We start from the raw sequence: 19950 nt of genomic DNA, 5'->3' as shown, positions 1-19950 counted from the left end.
CAGTTGCTATGGTTCCCCTCGGCATTGAGTTACCCTGAGCCTCTGGGGTCTGATCTACTCTGCTACCCTACATGTAGAGGGAAAGAGCTGATAAAAGAGCCCACTTGACTGGCCATTCAAGACGGGTGTGCAGAACACACGTGAGAGGAAGAGGCTACTGTTTCACAATGCCAGATGCTAGGATAAAAACCTCAGATGCTTTTGAGAGCATTTAGACAACAGCAACAATGTGTACGAACAGAGCGCTCTCATATTGATGTCCAGATGGTATATAAATAAATAACAAAATAGCAATAATAAAGGAAAAGCTTACAAAAATACTATAAACACACAAGTGTTCTGTCTGGATTCCAGGATTTCTCCGCTCTTTTCTCACACAAACAGATGCAGATGTTTTCAAACTGTTCTTCCTCACAGGTGACACAAATAGGGCCTATTAGGCCCCATTAGGAGATTATGAGGTGAGAAAAGAGCCGAGACCTGTGGTGCCCCGAGGCCTTACGAAGGTGTAGAGTTTCCAGCCCCCTGCTCACCCTAATGAACACACACAATCTCTTAATGCTCAGATTATGGCACAGATAGTGTAGAGCCCCAGGCCAGAGAGAGGGTGGTCTGTGTGTGTTTTATATCACCTGACACATCCAAGAGCCCCAGGGGTGAGGATGGGCTGTGTGTGTTTTTTTTTAGCTTAGCTATATTTTAAGGACAAAATTGCTTAAAAAAAAAAAAAAAAAAAAAAAAGAGAGGAATGGGGGACAACGACAATAAAAATACATAAAAAAGAGAAAAGGCAAAGAAAAAAAAAGTTGTTTATAAATAAACAACTATATTATTTAATATAATTAAATATAATACTTAAAAGCAATACAAGTCACCAATATAAATTTATTTGTTAGATTTAAGATTACCAAGATAAATGTTAAAATGTGTGTCTGTTTCTAAACTCGCAGTATTATATATACACAGATGGTACTCAACCAGAATGCATTTTTTTCCCCGCTGCAGGTACCACCGTGGTTTCGCGGGAAATGCATTTCTTCTCTTGACTGCTAAGTGGTGCTATAACCATAGATTTTCACTATATTGAGGACGTGGACGTAACACAGCTCGTTTTCGTGAGTAGCAGTCAACCGCGCCATGTAGAGATTACAAAAAATAAATAAAATACTAAATCAATAAGGTTTTTAAAAATCACATTCATATCACCAAATATCAAATACCAAATAAGCATTTGCGGTTTAAAATGAATTTAAAGAGAACAGTAAATGTCAAAAATGTGTTTACTTTTCTGCGCTTTATAATGCAGTACTACCCCTATTTAAAAAAAAAAATAAAAAATCTTAATATGTATTAGGCCATGTTCTTTTCTCCTTTTAATAAAATAAAACTATAAAAATGTGAATTATACAGGCTACACATTTGCATGGGTGTGCAAACGTATTCTAATAGTCTACATGATTTAGGCTTTGCATGGGAGAATAAAAGAGAAAAGACCATAGCCTTGTGGGCAGTGCTACATATGCCGCAGCTGTGCTTGCAGGCGATTTGAGTTCAAGTCCCAGCTCGAGGTTCAGGCATTTCAAACCAACATGACAGTTTGGTCACAAACTTTAACCTCCAGTTTTATGTTTGTCACAAATAAAAACATTTGAAATGTACATTTCAACACACCTCAACACACTTTTTAAAGTTTTGTTATTCATTGTCTGTCATTTTTTAGCAAGTTTCTTTGTCTCCCTTGCTGACATGTGCCAGATCTCTCTTGTGTATTGTTTCAGGGAATAAACACTTCATATTATATTGTATATTGTATATGCCGCTGCATGTCATCAACAACAATTACAAAAACTAACTGTAACAAATAATTTAGCTGTTGTTCCTGCTTGTACGGTCTTACCTCTCCTGACATATCCGGGGCAAGAGGAATCAGAGGCCACAGAGAGGAATAGATGCCAAAGAAGACTATCCACAATCCAATGCTGCCCCAGATGGCAATGTGACTGAACTATAAACCAGAAAAGATTAGAGAAAACACAGTGAGTTGAGAAGAGACTTCATTCTGCTGATAATGGCAGCCTCACACTCAAACAGCACAAAACCTCATCTGAGTGATGCATTATAATTTTAGATGAGTAACTTGCATAACAACAACCCTTAACACGCATGAATTTTACATGAACACATGTTAAATCACATGTGTGCACATATGGAAGCATGTTACACCCATGTGTTTTTGTTTAATCACATGATCATCAAGCATTTGAGGCTTGAAATTTGCACATGTGAAACATTGGAACCACATGTGAATGTTCCAAAACCACACAAACATCATGTGATTTTGTGAAAATTACACTTGCAAAATACAGTGCAATGAAAAAGACCTTTTCCCATCTGAACTGTGCACATTTTTACATGCATGTGGTCAGATTATATTGTGGGATAAGTATGTACAGAAGTATATAAACATATAAATACACTACTTTACATTTCACACAGTAGTATGTATATATCTGTATGTCTACTTAAGTGGTTAAAAAGATGCATGAAAAAATTCAGCATGCAAATACTATATTATGACATCAACGATATTGATTATATTTTAAATGCTGAGTTTTGCATTGCAAGCACTGTAATAACAGTAATACAATATATAACAGCAATATAATTTCAGCACTGCACTATAATTGCATATCTGAATAAATGCATATTTGATTAGCGATGCAACCATGACATCATCTTTGAATTCTCTGAACTTTTCCATGACATCAGCGGCAGAAGAAAAGGGTGAGTGAGAGGAGTGAGAAGGGGTGGAGGAGCGTGTTTCTACTGATAGAGGGACAATGAAGTGAAAGGAAATGGGAGGACACAGTGAAATAGGACAGAGAAGAGAGAGAGGGATGGAAAGAGTCATCCAAATGCTCACCATAGTCCAGGACGACGTCTCCAGCCCAGCCTTCAGACACACCGTGATCACAACAAACTGTAAGAGAGAGAGAGACAGGTTCTTATCGGAGTTTGCACATACACATTAACGGATTAGATTATAAAGACCAAAGACCTAATGAGAGACAGTCGGCTGACAGGAACTTCCAAACAGTTTCTGTTTGAAGTGGAGTTTGAAATAGAAAGCAGATCAGCTTCATTTTCATTTCAGTGCATAAGAAGTTGGCAAAAAAGGGAGTGAAAATCCTAAGTGCAGCCAGACTCAGCACAGAAGGAACATTTCACAGCAGGACAACCGGGACAAAGTGTCAGGCGACGGGCAGGACACAGAAGCGCTTTGTTAGGATCTGAGGGCCCAAATGCACTTACTGTATAAACCATGTTGCCTAAGAGGAGATAGTCTGGTGTCTTTCCGTTTCCAAAGACAGTATCTATGAGGAGAATCAACAAGAAAGCTTTTAGAGTGAAGGATCACATGCTAACACGCATACGTACATACACAGGTCAGTGGGACGGTGCTAGATAATACTCCATTTAGATGTTGAGCTCAAGTGGGCTCTAATGCACGCGTTTAAAGGCAAGAATACCAGAAAAATACAGTTTACATAAAAAGAAACCACACAAAGGATCTATGCAGGTGATGAATATCTAGAAATGCCATATCACTGCAAAATTTACAATTTAAACGGTTAATACACATTTAATACTGTATACATGCACAGGATTTTTAACATTTCTGTTTTTAAATCATCTGCAGTCATGATTTTATTTTGATGCTGTTGATGGCGTGTTTAAGATCAGTCTTTAATATGAATGAATTTAATATGAATGATTCTACCCTTTAATATGGGTAGAATCAAAGTCCCTTTCAAGGAAAGTCTGTTCACTCTGCGGCCAAATTTGCAACGCCTCCTATCTATTTGAATGGGGGAATCCTGAAATGGCGATTTCACAATTAAATGACATATTTCAAATCAGCAACAAAATCTGATATGAACTGTCCAATAAATGTTGTTTCTTATGCTCAAATAGCATTAAAAAAAGCTTATTTTTCAGGCTAGATGAGCCAATGCGAATGTGCAGTCCTAAGCGCGAGTGTCAGGTTTCTATGGGAACCGGAGCTTCTAACGGCAGCTGCAGTGACTCAATCAGTGATTGGCTCTTTTACTTAGAAGGCGGGACATATTCCGCCATTTTGCGCAATGCAGTTTCCCATTTTTCTCATCTTTCTATATCTATGGTCTTTGGTAGAATAGAAGTTAAATACAAAAAAGTTTTTTTCTTTTTTTCATGATGACACTTTTATGCCCATTTAAGGACAGATCCATGGCCTACTGGAGCTGTGGTGCTCATGTGGGTTATGACATTTGAATTTGAATTCACGTAAATATTTCTCATTGCCACCGCTTCCTCCCCATTCTCAAAGTGTAAAAAGGCCAAAAAAACTTTTATGCCAGTTTAATCTATACCAACAAGCTTGTAATGAACTCATTCTTCTCACATGACACACCTGTGCTCCAATGGTCATGTAAATAAAAGGTAATGGAGGGTGTAAAAGGAGCTGATGACAGCCATATACAGAGCTTTTCGAGAGGATTAATTGACCGTAGAGACAAGCTTGGTTTTCTAGAGTTTTAAGGATGATAGATATTGACTTGCGCTAACTGCTTCAGCAAACATCTCAGATTATATAGTAAAGGTTGCTTAAAATCTGGGAAACCTATAAACAAAAGTGCACACATGCCAGTGTGGTTTATTGCAGGAGTATTAGTCATTCTTTGATTGTAATTGAGAGCGGACGATCCAAAACCATCCGGACTCTGGCACAGCGAAACACAACGGACACCACATGTGGATCAGGAAGGTATGTGCGTGTGTGGTGCTGACAATCTGTCAGTCAGAGAGAGTCTCCAGTGCTTTGTTTAAAGAGCAGGTCTGATTCTGACTGTGTGGTCCTGCAGTCAGCCAGATATTTGTGCTGACACACACACACAATTGGTTCACATACTTGACACACTCATTTATACATGCTTACACTTACGAAGACATGGAGCAATTTATTAAATTATACCAAAAAATTTACCCAAGAAAGAAAACTGTCATTTTTTAGTGTCAAGCTTTGAAATGTCAAAATAAGCACCATATATGTGGTCCATTTGACTTGCGAGCCACAACCCAAATCTTTGAAACCATTTGATAGATTTGGATGAGGAAAAGACCAAAATTTAAGTTATTGACTAAAAATTGCATTCTCATTGCACTTTCATGAGATAAATAGTGATTTGTGAGTCATTCAGTTGAGTTGAATCTTTAAATTAATCACAAAACCTGTGAATCTGAATGATTTGTTCACAAACCGGACTGATCTAGTTCTCAAGTGTAACACACATCCTTTTTTTGAAGCGTAACAGCCCCAGCCCTCATTCATTTTCATTACAGTATATTAAAAAAGTAATCAGAATATTTTTCAAAACTTCTGCTTTTGAGTTTTACTGAAGAACGTGAGACAGAATAGGAACGACATAAGTAAATTATGACAGAACGTTCAATTTTGCATGAACTACTGCTTTAAATGAGTATGTGGATATGGAGGAAGAGTGTGTGTATAGGAGCGAATGATTTTGAGATATTCATGGTGGCCAAGGAGAAGTAATTAAGCTGAAGCGTGAGTCTTTCACTATGACACCCACTGACCTCAAAAAACAAAACTAAAAGTAGTGTGAGAGAGCGTGTGTGTATGCTTACCATGCTGGAAGGCCTTGAGGGGGAACCAGAAGAGGATGACTGAGTGAAACAGGCCGTTCAGACAATGGGCCCAGAAGACCTGCAGCAGAGTGGAGGAGGGGAGGAGGGAAAAAAGAGAGAGGGTAGAGAGGCATGAGAAAGATGATGGCCACCCTAACCCTGCCAGTGACCCCTGACCCCAGGCCTTTGTGCGCTCTCAGCGCTAGGCTAAGTGGAAGGTTTGTCAGGCCTCCCTGCTCAATGGCCACCCCGCTGACAGACACTTTGTATATCCTGTGAGTGAGGAGAGAGCAAGAAAGAGGGAGAGGAAGGCATGCCAACTATATGAGAGATGTCAGTAAGGGGTGTTTTTCCGCCATCCCTTCTTTTTCCCTGCAGTTAGTTGCCTCATCGAATTTCCCCCAATCGTTCCTTTGTGAGTTACGAAAAAACCCTAAATCCTTCATGGATACTTTTAGTACAAACACAGACAAGTTTAAGAAATTAAGATGTATGAGTCTGTCGCTACAGTGCATGGTTATTTAGAAGCATGGAAAAACTATCGCTTACTCAGGTACGACATGAAGTCTTTGAGTGTCCACGTCTGTATACATGGGCGTGTGGACTTTGGATGTGCCATTTAAACAAATATCCTCCTCCAAAACCGCCTTGTTTTGAATTTACATTATGCACAGACGTGGCCAATCAAAACACTAATGGGCGATGTAGCATGAAACAGCCGTGAAATGAAATCAGGCTCGTCACAGGTCTAGTTTCCAAACCCTGTTTTTTCCCCCCCAGTGTTGCTCTTTTCACCTCTGCAAAGTCTGAGTCTGTTCACTGCCCGGAGACATAAAAGATTATTACCATATTTAAGTAAAACAGCATAATATTTGTTACAGTCAATGGTTTTAGAAGGTCAATTTAATTTTAAAATGAATTAAAAAAAAAAAAAAAAAAAAAAAGGGAACATTTACATGCCACTAAAACATATCGAATATCACACACACTTCCATTCAAAAGTTTGGGATTTGTAAATCTCATAAGGCAGGAACAAACCAAGCCGACGGTCGGCCGTTGTTTTCTCAGTGTGTTCCGCACCATCGGCTGAAGTTGGTCTTTGTCGGCTTTGTAACGGCCGATTCGACATGTTGAATCGGCGTCGAAGCTCGTCGGCCATTAATTCGGATTGGCTGTTCAGCAACTGCCACCTGCTGGTACAGAAAGGCATTTCATCTTGCGCAGGCGCAGAACGGACGTACTACTTGGCCGTCGGCTGTCAAGCGTCGGTTTGGTGTGTCAGGGCAACTTTGGACACAGACGCTGCCGACGTGAGCCAACCCCGCAGTCTGTTTTCATCACCAATAGTTCGTCGGCATCGGCTTGGTGTGTTTCTGCCTTTATGCTTACTAAGCCTGCGTTTATTTGATCAAAAGCAGTAATATTGTGTAATTTTACAATTTAAAATAATTCCTGTAATGGCAAAGCAGTCATTACTCCAGTCTTGTCACTATGTGTTGGTAACCCTAAGCCTATCAGAAAAGAGCAGCTCTGATCCTGAATTTCAAAATCTGTATGTTAACACATTCAGTTTCTTTGAGCAAACGCCACTGTCACAAGTTTTTCCAAACCCAACAGTGTGGCGGCCATGAAATCTCGAGGGGGATGGGATGAAATGAGAGAAAAGGGTGAGAGTGAGGAAAAAATAGGAATACCCTGAGATTGTCTTGTTCTGTGTTGTTTCACAGAGGCCCCGTACGACCTCTTGGCCTCCATGCCCTGACCCTCTCACCTCTGCTATCGGCAAAGCAAAACAAAGCTCAGGGCTATGGCTCTGAGACAGTCGGCTCATCCTACACACAAAACCCACCACAGAAGGGCACTGTGGCACACCCCTCCTATTCTTTGGAATTAGTGGTGTTTGCCAAGGTCATACTTAATTTTTGGGGTTTGTTCAAATCCATACATTTGCATCACCTCTCCTGAACTATACAAACATTAATCCAGTGACTGGACATGAGATTTTCACATAGTAGGCAATAAAACATCAATGCGCGCACACACACACACACACACACACACAAAATCCTATTGAAATGTCTGGATTTTGCCTGCAAAAATTTGCAGAATAACAGTAAATGTGACCGCACCTTTACACTGAAAGAGGGACTTGAGGATCAGATATAAGGGGTGGGTTCTTTTGACCTAGCAACCATCCAGAACATCTAGCAACCACATCGTGCTAAAAAAAAAAAAAAAAAAAAAAAAAACACTAAGCACACCTTAGCAACCACATTGTAATGCCCAGGCAACCATCCAAAACAAAACATGACCCAAGTACCGTGTGGAACAACCCGTTTTCTCCCTCGCCCAGCACTTTACACACACAGTCCTGCAATGAATGCTAATGAAATCAATAAATGTTCATATACATTTGTCACAGAGAGGCCCCAAACTCCTCCGTTTCTAAGCAGGTTGCTAAGAATGTAGGTGCGACTGGCTGTCTCAGTCTTGCTTGAAGCAAAGCGCTGCGTTCTGTGTGACAGCTTAATTGCTTAAACTAGCATGAAAGGATAAACTATTTTGCGCCAGCTATTGCCAGAAGCCCTAATAAGCCTTCTCCAACTATGTTGGGTTACAAATAAAGCCAGACGGGGCCCGAATCAAAGAGAGAAAGAGGCAGGAGGAGGTAGGGATGGAGAATGCAGTGAGTGCAATAACAGCCATCCTGGGGTCTACGAGGGGCTTTGGTGTTATTAGGGAGACTTTAGTAATTACAAGTGAAAAGGGACACTGTGGGTAAAGACCCAAATATTTCACACCCTTTGTTCCTCCCCAAACAGTTTCACTTTCTGCTTCTACAGGCCATGTTGTTGCTCTATATATATATATATATATATATATATATATATATATATATATATATATATATATATATATATATATATATATATATATATATATATATATATATATATATATATGATTTTCATTTCCATTAAATAATAAAAAGTTATTTACAACTCTGAAATAGGATTTGTACACAAATATTTTTAGTGGTTTTGTGAACCGGTTCAAACAATTAATTAAAAATCTGACTAAAAAAAAAACAATAATTGGTTCACAAATCAAAAATCATTATTACACAGATGATCCCATAATTATCTACCAACTCTCTCTTTTTTTTCCAAGAAAATCACTTGTTCCCATCTATTCCATTATAGAGAAAATAACAGAATGTAGTCTAGTATGATATATACAAGTAAACAACAACCAAGCAACCATACAGAACATCATAGAAACCAAATAGTAATGTGCTAGAAAACACATAAAACATCTTAGTTACCATACAGCAATGCCCTAGCAACCAACAATTTTCATTAACATTAAACAGCACTAAAATTAACTTACATGTCAGACTATTTCATTCTGGTTTGTAAATAAAAAATTGTGTGAATCTGTTCAGATTCATAAAAAAAAAAAAAAAAAAAAAAAAAAAAACATTGAAAAGAAGCTTAGGTTCACAAATCAGGCAACGATATTCCACAACGCTATTCTCTGTCGTTGCTTCTTTTTTCCAGGCACATCCCTTGGTTCTCATTATTCCATTACAGAGAAAATAACAAAGAAGTCTATTATGATATATCCAATTATATAATATATACAATTCACTTTTTTCCACACAGATCCTGTTCTGTTATTGATGATTCTACTTTATTTCTCTATTTCCAGGATTACTTTTATTGTATATTATAGTCTTTCACATTAAGGTTTTTTTTCCCATTGAACAATTAAAGTAAGAATTATGGTGCTTGTGTTACAAATGGCCAGTAAATCTGTCTCTCCCTCTCTCTCTCTCTCTCTCTCTCTCCTGACCCCAGGGGTTGTGTTGTGTGTAATCCGTGTCAGTGTGGAGGTAAATGGGTCTCCACGCCTGTAGAGCAGGGCTGTGACTTGACACCAGCGCAGACACGCTGGGGCTGGAGACCAGACAGCTTTATTAACACAGAGAGACGCAAAGCCAGCAGTCACAGACACCTAGAGAGGATGGAAATATACTTGTCCTCTATAGACATAGGCATCTGAAAGCGAGGAAGAATGTTGAAGGATTTTATAATTTTACTAGGACACATCTAATATCATAACATCTAAACTGGGTGAATGTCTTTAAGTTTAAGAAAGACTTGATTATAACTTTCATTAATAACATGAACAAACATTTAAATAATGCTTTACAGATTACACAATTTTGAAAGACTAAATTAGGAGTGTCTTGTAGGGGTGTAACAGTACACAGAAGTCAAGGTTCTGTACGTACCTCCGTTTTAGGGTCACGGTTCGATACGAGTTCGGTACATTTGAAGTGATGCGGCACCTGAAGTTCCCATTTCCAGGACATGCATATTTCACTTTCATCACTGGATTGCGGTAGTGAGACTTCCACGACAAATTGGCACAATGCCAAATGATTTTGTCTCATTATAAAAGTGGAAACAACTTAAAATATTCAGTCACTTATGGTCATACAGATAAGAGCAAGACATCATTCGAAATAAATAAATACTACATTGTGGTTTTGTAAAACACTGCAAAAAATGCTGTTCTTACTTAGAGTTTTTGTCTTGTTTCTAGTCAAAATATCTTAAAGTTCTTAAATCAAGAAGCATTTTCTTGACAAGTAAAAATTATTTTCTTGTTTTCAGGTAAAATAAGTCAAAATTAAGTAAGTTTTTCCTTAAAACAAGCAAAATAATCTTCCAATGGGGTAAGCAAAATAATCTTATTTCAAACCAAGAATAAACTATATAATCTTGTTTTCAGTTTGGACTAAGATTATTTTGCTTACCCCATTGGCAGATTATTTTGCTTGTTTTAAGGAAAAACGTGCTTAAAGGTCCCGTTCTTCGTGATCCCATGTTTCAAACTTTAGTTAGTGTGTAATGTTGTTGTTAGAGTATAAATAAAATCTGTAAAATTTTAAAGCTCAAAGTTCAATGCCAAGCGAGATATTTTATTTAACAGAAGTCGCCTACATCGAACGGCCAGTTTGGACTACATCCCTCTACTTCCTTCTTTAATGACGTCACTAAAACAGTTTTTTGACTAACCTCCGCCCACAGGAATACACAAGAGTTGCGTTTGTAGAGTGTGTTTGTCTCCATGTCGTCGAAACGCTGTTATTTTCATCCCGCAGTCCAATCACCGGGTCTGATTCCGGCTCAAATTGATAGGGTAAAATTAAAGACATGTTTACAATAACACTGAGCGCATGCATCTCCACGTTATGGTAAGAGGCGTGACCTTTCTGGCCAAGGTTCGCTAAGCTGCTGTCGAATCACAACACAGGAACCGCTGGCACAATCAGAACTCGTTATGTATTTCTGAAGGAGGGAATTCATAGAACAAGGAAGTCATCAGCCCGTTTTTATGACAGTGGAAACAGCGGTATACAGATAAGTAAATTATGTGAAAAATACTGTGTTTTTTTACACGCGAAACATGAACACATGTTATATTGCACACTATAAACACAATCAAAGCTTCAAAAAACCACAAAAAACGGGACCTTTAATTTTGATTTATTTTTTCCTGAAAACAAGAAAATAATTTGTACTTGTCAAGAAAATGCTTCTTGATTTAAGAACTTTAAGATATTTTGACTAAAAACAAGACAAAAATTCTAAGTAAGAACAGCATTTTTTGCAGTGAAATAAAGAAAACAAACAGGATTCCACTTTTTGCCGTCCCGGTTTCCTTTCCGTTAAGCTTGTGGAGTGCGTCAAAAAAATGAATCGAAATTGGATATTGAATATTGGAGTGTGGATCACCTCCGGCTGACTGTATTCATCGTCTGACTGTAAACACTGAACCGTGACGTTCGAGACGAATACATGTACCAGTACACTCCTAGTGTCTTCATATGAAAACATGTTAGATACTGTAAAGCTTGCTTCACATTCGTACAAGGTGGTTCCGTAATTCGAGGCTTGAAAGAGTTTATAGCCATCTAAAAAGGGAGATGAACACTCAAAGACATCTTAGATAAGCAGAAAGTCTGACAGAGAGGGAGAGTTTAATGGACGGATAAACCAACAAGGTCCTGCTGTTGACCTGCTTTTTTTTTTAATGGTGTGGAGAGTTGTAACAGGATCTGTTTATTCAGTGGGGTTTTTAGCCTGGGTGCCAAACTGTTCACCAAACACAGGTTAACAAAGTGTACACAGCGTGACTTCTCTACAGGATCATCATCATCATCATCATCATCATCAATGGAAATTCACCAAATCACTTCATTTACAAGAGATTTATATACCTCATGCTTTACGTTTTAAGAATCTTTAATACATTAGAATTATAAATATGTGTATCTAGTATTTATATCATTCCCCAATCAATGCACTATTCACCTCAGCACAAACACTGAGAGATTCAGCTAAACTTAGATTTATATGGCATGCTTTTCGCTTGAGTGTATTTACCTTGGTGTTGAAGCCCATTGCGTTCTGGGAGGTTTTGTAGAGTTCAGGGTATTTGAGCATGTTCTCTTTCCTGCAGGAGCGCTCGAAGATGCCCAGAGTCAGAGGCGGCAAAGCCGTGAAGATCTAATAAATACACAATAAATCACAGAAAATTTAAGTCAAGATTCTAAAAGTAATACAATGAGGTCCAAAAATTACATTACAAATGTGGAAATTAAACAAATTAATCTGAATGTTTCATTATGCACATAATATAATTAGTAATGAAAATAAATTGTACTAAATTAGAAAAATGTAAAACAGAAGCACTTTCACTAGTAGTTTCAGACATTTGGGCCCCACTGCAATGTATTTTTTTCAAGATATTATCCTAGGATATTAGTCTAAAAGTTCTCATTACAGAAATTACTTATAAAATGATAAACTGCTAGATAAAACAAACAAATGAATACCAAATGGATGAATGAAAACCGAATGAAAGCTGAATGAATGCATGCATGAAAACCAAAAGAAAGTGAGTAAAATCCGATTGAATGAAAAGCGAATGAATGAATGAAAGAAAACCAAATGAATGCATGAAAACCAAATGTATTCATGAAAACCTATATGCATGAAAACCACATGAATGAATGAAAAGTGAATAAATGAAAAGAAAATGAATGAATTAATACATTTTGAAAAATGAATAAACACCTAAAAATTCATAACAGCCTAAGAGGACTATTTCCCCGCCTGAGCACCAGACATTTTCCCCTTGTCTGTCTTTTTCGTTTGCTTGCTTGGTGCAGCTCAATGAGCATGTAACTTTCTGGCATTTATCATATTTGCACTCTCCCCTCCATGTGCAAAAATTATTCTGAACGAACATCTGCCACTGTGCCTGCAGCCTGTTAGTAGATCTCCTGGATGCTTTCATTTTTCTGCGGTGCTCTAACGTTTCTGCGTGCAGCAGCTGTTGAAAGCGAGAGGGGTGGTATTATGGTCCAGAGAGGGTTGCGGGGTCAGCTGTAAGTGTCTCTCATTGGCCCAGCTGGAGCTGCCTGCCTGTGGTTGACATGGTCTGCTGAGCTTCTCTATTCAGGGATGGTCTAGGCCTGTTGCATCCAACAGACCCCTTCTGACGTGATGGAATTCCTCCTCTCTCAGATAAAGAGAGAATGCACCGGGCCGAGTTGTTACGGGCCTCACAACGCCAATGATCCATTACATGGGGCTGATGGGAAGCAGTGTTCACATTTTGTTCAGGCGTAAAGAAATAATTTCTCGGGACAATCAGCGATTCGGGTGGCTTATTCATTTTTCCTGCTGCGTATCTTCGATTGTTTATGCGAGATGGAAAAACGTACTCCACCCGAAGCGTTTTTTTCCTTCCTGTTGAAAACTTGTTAATTAACAGCATCAATTCCTATCACCAAACCCTAAGGCAGCCCAGTTCATCGGACTCCACCCAAACGGCCATGTGTGTGTATTTAAATGTGTCTGGATTCAACCTGTTCCTTTATCATCCACCGCTGACCTGTTTAACGCAGTTCTTTGGGGCATGAGCGTCTGTTGTTGCAGCACATTCAGGACATAGTTCTGCGCACGGAGGGAATATGGACTTGACAAGCGGTCATAAATAAGAGGGAGATTTTTCAGGATGGCGCTGACACGGGCCACAGTAAAGGAGCCGTCTGGGGTGCCGCGGCTAATGAGTTTCTTGCCTGAGCGCGACAGGGGAGGCGTTTTAACACATTCCCTCTCACGGTAATGAAGAGGGGAGAGTAAATCACACACCCCCACACACACACACACAGATGTGTGAAGGCAAACACATGCATGCACTCTTACCACGTTGTACAGGCCGATGCACCAGCGTTCAAAGAGAATCTGACCGGAGAAGCCATTCACAAATGCAAACCAGATCTGAAAGACAAAAATATAACACAATGGTAAATGATCCATGTCAAAACATAAAACAGGATTTGGCATTTTACTCTATTGGGTAAAACACAACAAAGCACAAAAAAAGAAAATTACAAAAAGGTTTTTTTATATAAAAATTATTTATTTATTATTTATACATTTATAAAGAAAAATAAAATAAATAAAAAAATCGTTCAAAAACGATGAACAAAACTGTCTTTTAGTACATGTAATGAAATGTATTGGGTGGGGGGAGGGGATAACTATATGCTTCCCAAGTCGTCCTAAAGGAAAAGGCAACATATTAAAAGGGCAATGACAGGCCATATGATAATCATTACTACATAAATGTGTGACTAAAAGGTAAATATATACCATCATTAATCATATATTCCCCACTTTGTGAGTGCTTAACTCTGGCTCCTAGCGGATTTTAATTTAGGTTGATCGATGGCTGTTGTTTTCTGTGGGGCCTCTCAGTGCTTGAAATTACCCGAGAGAGAGCGATCTCTCATGAAACCGGCAGTGGACTGACCCCATCAGTCCTTTCTACAGTCTCATACACTGGATCACTGCAAATGGTTTGTTCCAAGATCAGTCTTGCAGGATAAATAAGCCAGCTTTGGTTCACTTTTTCCTATATACAGTGGGGACTAAAAGTCGGAGACCACTACTAAAAACACTACTGAAAATACTGCTATTGTACATTTTTATAATATAATACTTATTATTATTTGAACACTTTTAGTAATACTTAGTAAGCAAGCAAGCAAGCAGACAAACAAATATATATAAACAAATATTTATATATCTATTTGTTTATAAATATACACATATTTTACATATTACACTACATTTTGATAAAAAGATTAATAGTCTACTATCAATAAGAACAGCTGCTAAGCTCCTGCTATAGCAAACACACTGCTGAGGTTTTCAAAACATCTAAACATAGAGAAGCTCCACTATCTTGTCATGCGAAGCCACAAACTGCACTTAACACATCATTACTCAGCAGACAACCCTGCGCGTTAGTGCTGGAGGTAAGAAAGAGAGAGAGAGAGAGACACACACTTCAACAGTTCCCATGACTTCAGCCAGAGGGGATCATAGCTGCTCGTAAATCAGACACTCCATTTCCCACCTTGATCAACCCCCAGTGTCTCATAGCAGAAATAACTGATCACAAAAAATGAATTTAAGATTGTACCAAAAAAAACAGATCAGTGCAAAAGGACTAGATCTAACAATTTCAAGAAAAAAAAAAGATGCGAGTTATTGGGCTTAAGGGTGGAGACCAGGGAGAAGACCACAAATGAATAGGAGAAGAGAGAAAATGTATATCTAAACCATATGCCATGGAGATGGAGTTCATCACTTAATACCTCTATTAGTTTAACTAGTCTGGCACGTAACTCTGTCACAGTCATCTAGAAACTGGAGAATGTGATAATGTCACACAGCAGCTGTTATAAAGACAGTGGATAAAATCAGTCATAATCAAAAATCCTGTGTCTGAATGGAAAAATGAGGACATCAGATCTGGCAAAAGACAGGGTCATTGGATATCAAATTTTCATCAGACAGTTCTCCAAAAATTAAAATTACAATCTAGACTGCGGTTCAAAAGTTTGGGGTCAGTAACATTTCTTAACATTTCTAAAGAAGTCTCTTATGCTTACCAAATCAAATTTGAATATATTTTAAAATGTAATTAATTTCCGTCATGGAAAAGCTGAATATTTATCATTACTCCAGTCTTCAGTGTTACATAATCCTTCAGAAATCATTAGAATATGCTGATTTGGTGCTTGAGAAAATGACTGAAAACAGTTTTTCCAGGATTTGTTTTATGAATAGAAGGGTAGGGATGAGTTTTTGTTTCATTAAAGCTGCAGTTCGCAACTTTTTTTGTGTTAAAAATGTACAAAAATTATATAATGAGAATATACAAAATGAATCCATTTTCCAAATGGTGTTTTTGTCTTATCCTGAATCATTATGGTACACTTATAATAAGTGTTTATATTCTGACTATTTCAGACCGGACTGGTAGGACTCGCCGCAGAGTATCACAGTAACTGCGTGACCCGCCATAGACATACGCAGAGAAAAGTAGCTCCGGCTAGAATGTTCCTCCGCAAGACACGTGCAGTTCTGTTTATTAACCGCTAGAGGGCCAAAAATCGTGGACAGCAGCTTTAAAAAAAAAAAAAAAAAAAAAAAAAAAAAAAAAAACAAGACAAACAGAAATTAAACTTTTCATTTAGCTGATAACAATCAGAAAATAAAGTTTTGGTAATTACATTTGGATAACTAGTTATTGCTGTTCAGGGTGTTGTATAATCGTGCACAGGATGCTTTCATGAAGAGAAAGTTCAGAGAAAGAGGGGCAGCATTTATTTGAATTTTTGTAACAATGTAGAAGTCTTGTTTTTGAACAATTTCATGCATCCTTGCTGAATTAAAGTATTTATATTAAAAAAAAACACCTTACTGACCCCATACTTTGAATGGTAGTGTATGAATTTTTTCCATCCGTAGACCACAAAAGTAGATGTTTGACAATATGTCAAGCTCGAAAAAGCACCATTTAAATGACATAGCCATAGCCAGTTCAAATTTTGTGTTTTATTACAAGTCCCATGACATCTTTACATTACAAACAGATTGAAATTTAAGTTTTAAGTTAAATTCCTGTCTTCACAAAGATTATTAGTGAACAACTACATCATTTGTCCAAACAAATCTTTCATACACCTTCAGAAGGCTTGGAATATAGTGCACAAGTCATATGGAGTACCGGTAATTTTTACAATACTTTTATTGTGCTCCATCACATTTTTTGATCTGTAAGCCTCTGGTCATCATTCAGTTTCCTTGTATGAAAAAGAAGTCAGAACATACTACCAAACATCTCTTTTTGTGGTCTATGGAAAAAAGGAAAACATGCAGGTTTGGAATGACATGAGTAAACGATGAAAGAATTTCCCATTTAAATGAATAAGAAATACTCAAGTCACAGCTCAGATCTTGAGGAGCACTGTTCAACTTTTGCTTGTGAGCTTCTCTACTTTCCTGTATTTTGGACCACAGTTATTGTGAAAATATCAGTGTGGACCAATCAACCTTCAGTATGCATGTGTGAGAGGCCCGACTGTTGAGCAGACCCCAGGATTACTGTGCAGTGCCACGGCCAGGCAGACATTTCCTCGCTTCATTTAACTCCATTATGAAAGCGTGAATTGCTACAAATTTTTTGGGTTTTGACAGAACCCCCTACGACTGCAGCCCCCGCCGGTCCTCACACACACAGCACACCCACCAGCCCCTCATCTAATAGAGCGAGCCAATGCGTGAAAATGTTCCCAAAACAAATGTCTGTCACCCCTCCCCTCCGGCCGCATCGTAGAGAAAGAAAGAGAGGGGAAGAGAGGAGGACTGGCCGCACTCCCCCGATGCGCCCCCCCCAACGTCCACGCCCACCCGTTCCAACTCCCATTTTCCTTTGCATCAGGTGCATTCTACCGTGATATTGTTTTTAAAAGAGATTTGCAGCTTCTGAAATCCTCTCGCACACGGTAACATGAATAAATTACCAATATCAAATCACGCGTTATGTTGTTTTCCTCCTCGCAAGCAAATTCTGCACTTGAGAAATCCCTCACATACACAATTTGATCAAAAGCCATACACAAAACACCAGTTTCATGGCCAATGGCATGCTGGTAGTCAAACAGGTGGGTCAGAGAGCTGAATTAATGAGAGTCTGCTTCATTGAGGGGCTACGGGCTGCAGGATATTGTTGTGCTAAGTCAAAATAAAGCCTCTATTCATGAGCAGCAGTACATGCATATGAGAGAGCGTTTTGGCCTGGTCCTCTGGGTCCTGTGAGTGCCCCTCTCTCCCGCTTCCTTCAATGAGAGAGATTCATTGATTTGCTCATTAGGGATCGAGGACATAGTGTGGAGGGCTCTCTCTTTCTTCTCCTCCTCTGGCTCATTCAGAGCGGTTTGGCGTGGAGGTGTGACTGCCCTCTACCCTCCGCTGCACAATCTGAAAAAGCATGGGGGGTGTGTATGTGTGTGAGAGCAAGATTGTGTGTCCCCACGAGACTCGTCTAGAGGGGCTCTTTCTGTATTTTTCAAGGAATTTTGAAATCAGTGATTCCACCCCCGTCCTCTGTACAAGGTTGGGCAGGAAGGACCCAAAGGGAAAGACAATAAGATAGCACCTCTTTGCTCCTTTACCATGTGTCTACTTGAAAATCCAGCTAAAACTAGCTTAACTGTGCTCTGGAACATGGCAGCTGGTCTAGCGAATCTGGCTGACCTTGGATCAGCAATAATAATAATAATAATAATTTAAAAAAAACACAGCTTTACCACTTTAAACTGGTATTAGTTAATTTTTCCAGTGGGATAGTTGATCAAGATGGCCTGGTATCTGTGGCTACAAACCACCATCAATTATTTATAACAAATCTTCATAAAATATAAAAGGCAACTACATATTTTCAAGAAGAAAAAAAAAATGTATACTGTGCAAGAAAAATATAAAAACGAATATTATTAAAGAGAACAAATCCAAATATCTTTGTATTGCCAATGTTCTGAAGCAAATTATTAAATAATTATTTGGAAAACATTTATATCATTTTATATTTACTTAAAGTTTAAAGGTGATAGAGAGGATTTTTTCGTCGACTGAGAATCCAAAGACTGTTACTGAGTTTTTAAAATGAGCGCATGCGTGTGAACAACCCCCCTCCTTCACAGCTCATTTCAAAGGAACGCCTCCCAAAACTCGTGCACGAGTATTGGAACACGAGTGTTTACCACCGGCATTCGCTGTGTCGTGTTAGTGGATTCATTATGTCGGACTCACCGCAGGTAACTCATAATCTGCAGTTGTTACTCCTGTCTCCTGACAAAAACATTGCATGCGGCGCCAGTGGAGTGTGGAAAGTTACTGGAGAGCGCAGCCGCGCTCATCTCTCACAAGGAACGTCACGGCAGTGATTGACAAGCCAGAGGGCCAATCCGATCGCGTAAACGATTGGCTGATGTTTTTAAGTCCCTACCTCGTGCACAGATTATGTATATTAATGTTATTACTTTCAGTGCACCTAATAAATAGTCTTTTATCAGTTAGTAAAGACAGTTTCAAGTAATATTGCAAAAATGTATAAAACAAAACATCCTCTTTAGCACCTTTAAGGTGAGGGCTGACATTAGAATAAAATAATCACAATAAACTCATGATCTCTGTCTTTTAAAAGTCTGTTAAAAGCAGAATGAAATGGCAATATCAAATTCAATGAATGGGCAAAAATATGTACATATTAAGGGCACATGTTAACTTTGACAGCCCTGAGTATAGACCTTATGCACCAGTGAAACAAGTGTGAAGCCATCTTTAGAATTTTGTGTTTGGGCATTGCTGTTGAAGAGTAACTAGCAAGTGAAGTGGATTAACTTATTGTAGAGTTAACAAAAGTTATCATGAGTATTGTAATGTTTAATGCGGATGACATAAAAAATGTCAATAGACCGGGAAGATTTTAAAATGAGAGGCTCATTCATAAATCCTTAAGATCTTACCTTCATGCTGTGGAAATACAAACCGGAAAACAGAACATAAGGTCTATACATTGAGCAATTGTACCACTACCAATCAAAAGTCCGAACTTTGGTCAGTATTTATTTACTTTTTCAATTTTAATTAATACTTTTATTCAGCACGGACTCATTCAATTGATCAAAAGTGACAGAAAAGACATTATGGTTACAAAACTTTTCCAAATAAATGCTGTCCTCTTGAACTTTCTATCCAAAGAATCCTGAAAGTATCACATTTTCCACAAAAACATTAAGCAGAACAACTGTTTTGAACATTA

At 38.4% G+C, this 19950-nt stretch overlaps 1 protein-coding gene across 7 annotated transcripts in view; it reads right to left on the bottom strand.

The window, feature by feature from the left end:
* The window catches only part of atp8a1 (ATPase phospholipid transporting 8A1), a 154176-nt gene that overhangs the window by 14083 nt on the left and 120143 nt on the right, over positions 1–19950 (bottom strand). For all 7 annotated transcript variants that reach the window (XM_048176437.1, XM_048176433.1, XM_048176432.1 and 4 more), the window contains 6 exons: positions 13977–14051; positions 12147–12269; positions 5689–5767; positions 3313–3374; positions 2924–2980; positions 1898–2005 (listed from right to left, as the gene is read on the bottom strand). In XM_048176437.1, coding sequence (XP_048032394.1) covers positions 1898–2005; positions 2924–2980; positions 3313–3374; positions 5689–5767; positions 12147–12269; positions 13977–14051 — 504 coding nt within the window. The remainder of the gene's footprint in view (positions 1–1897; positions 2006–2923; positions 2981–3312; positions 3375–5688; positions 5768–12146; positions 12270–13976; positions 14052–19950) is intronic.

The sequence above is a fragment of the Megalobrama amblycephala genome, linkage group LG23 (assembly GCF_018812025.1).
Source record: "Megalobrama amblycephala isolate DHTTF-2021 linkage group LG23, ASM1881202v1, whole genome shotgun sequence".
NCBI lineage: Eukaryota > Metazoa > Chordata > Actinopteri > Cypriniformes > Xenocyprididae > Megalobrama > Megalobrama amblycephala.
This window is presented reverse-complemented; position numbering and strand designations above follow the sequence as displayed.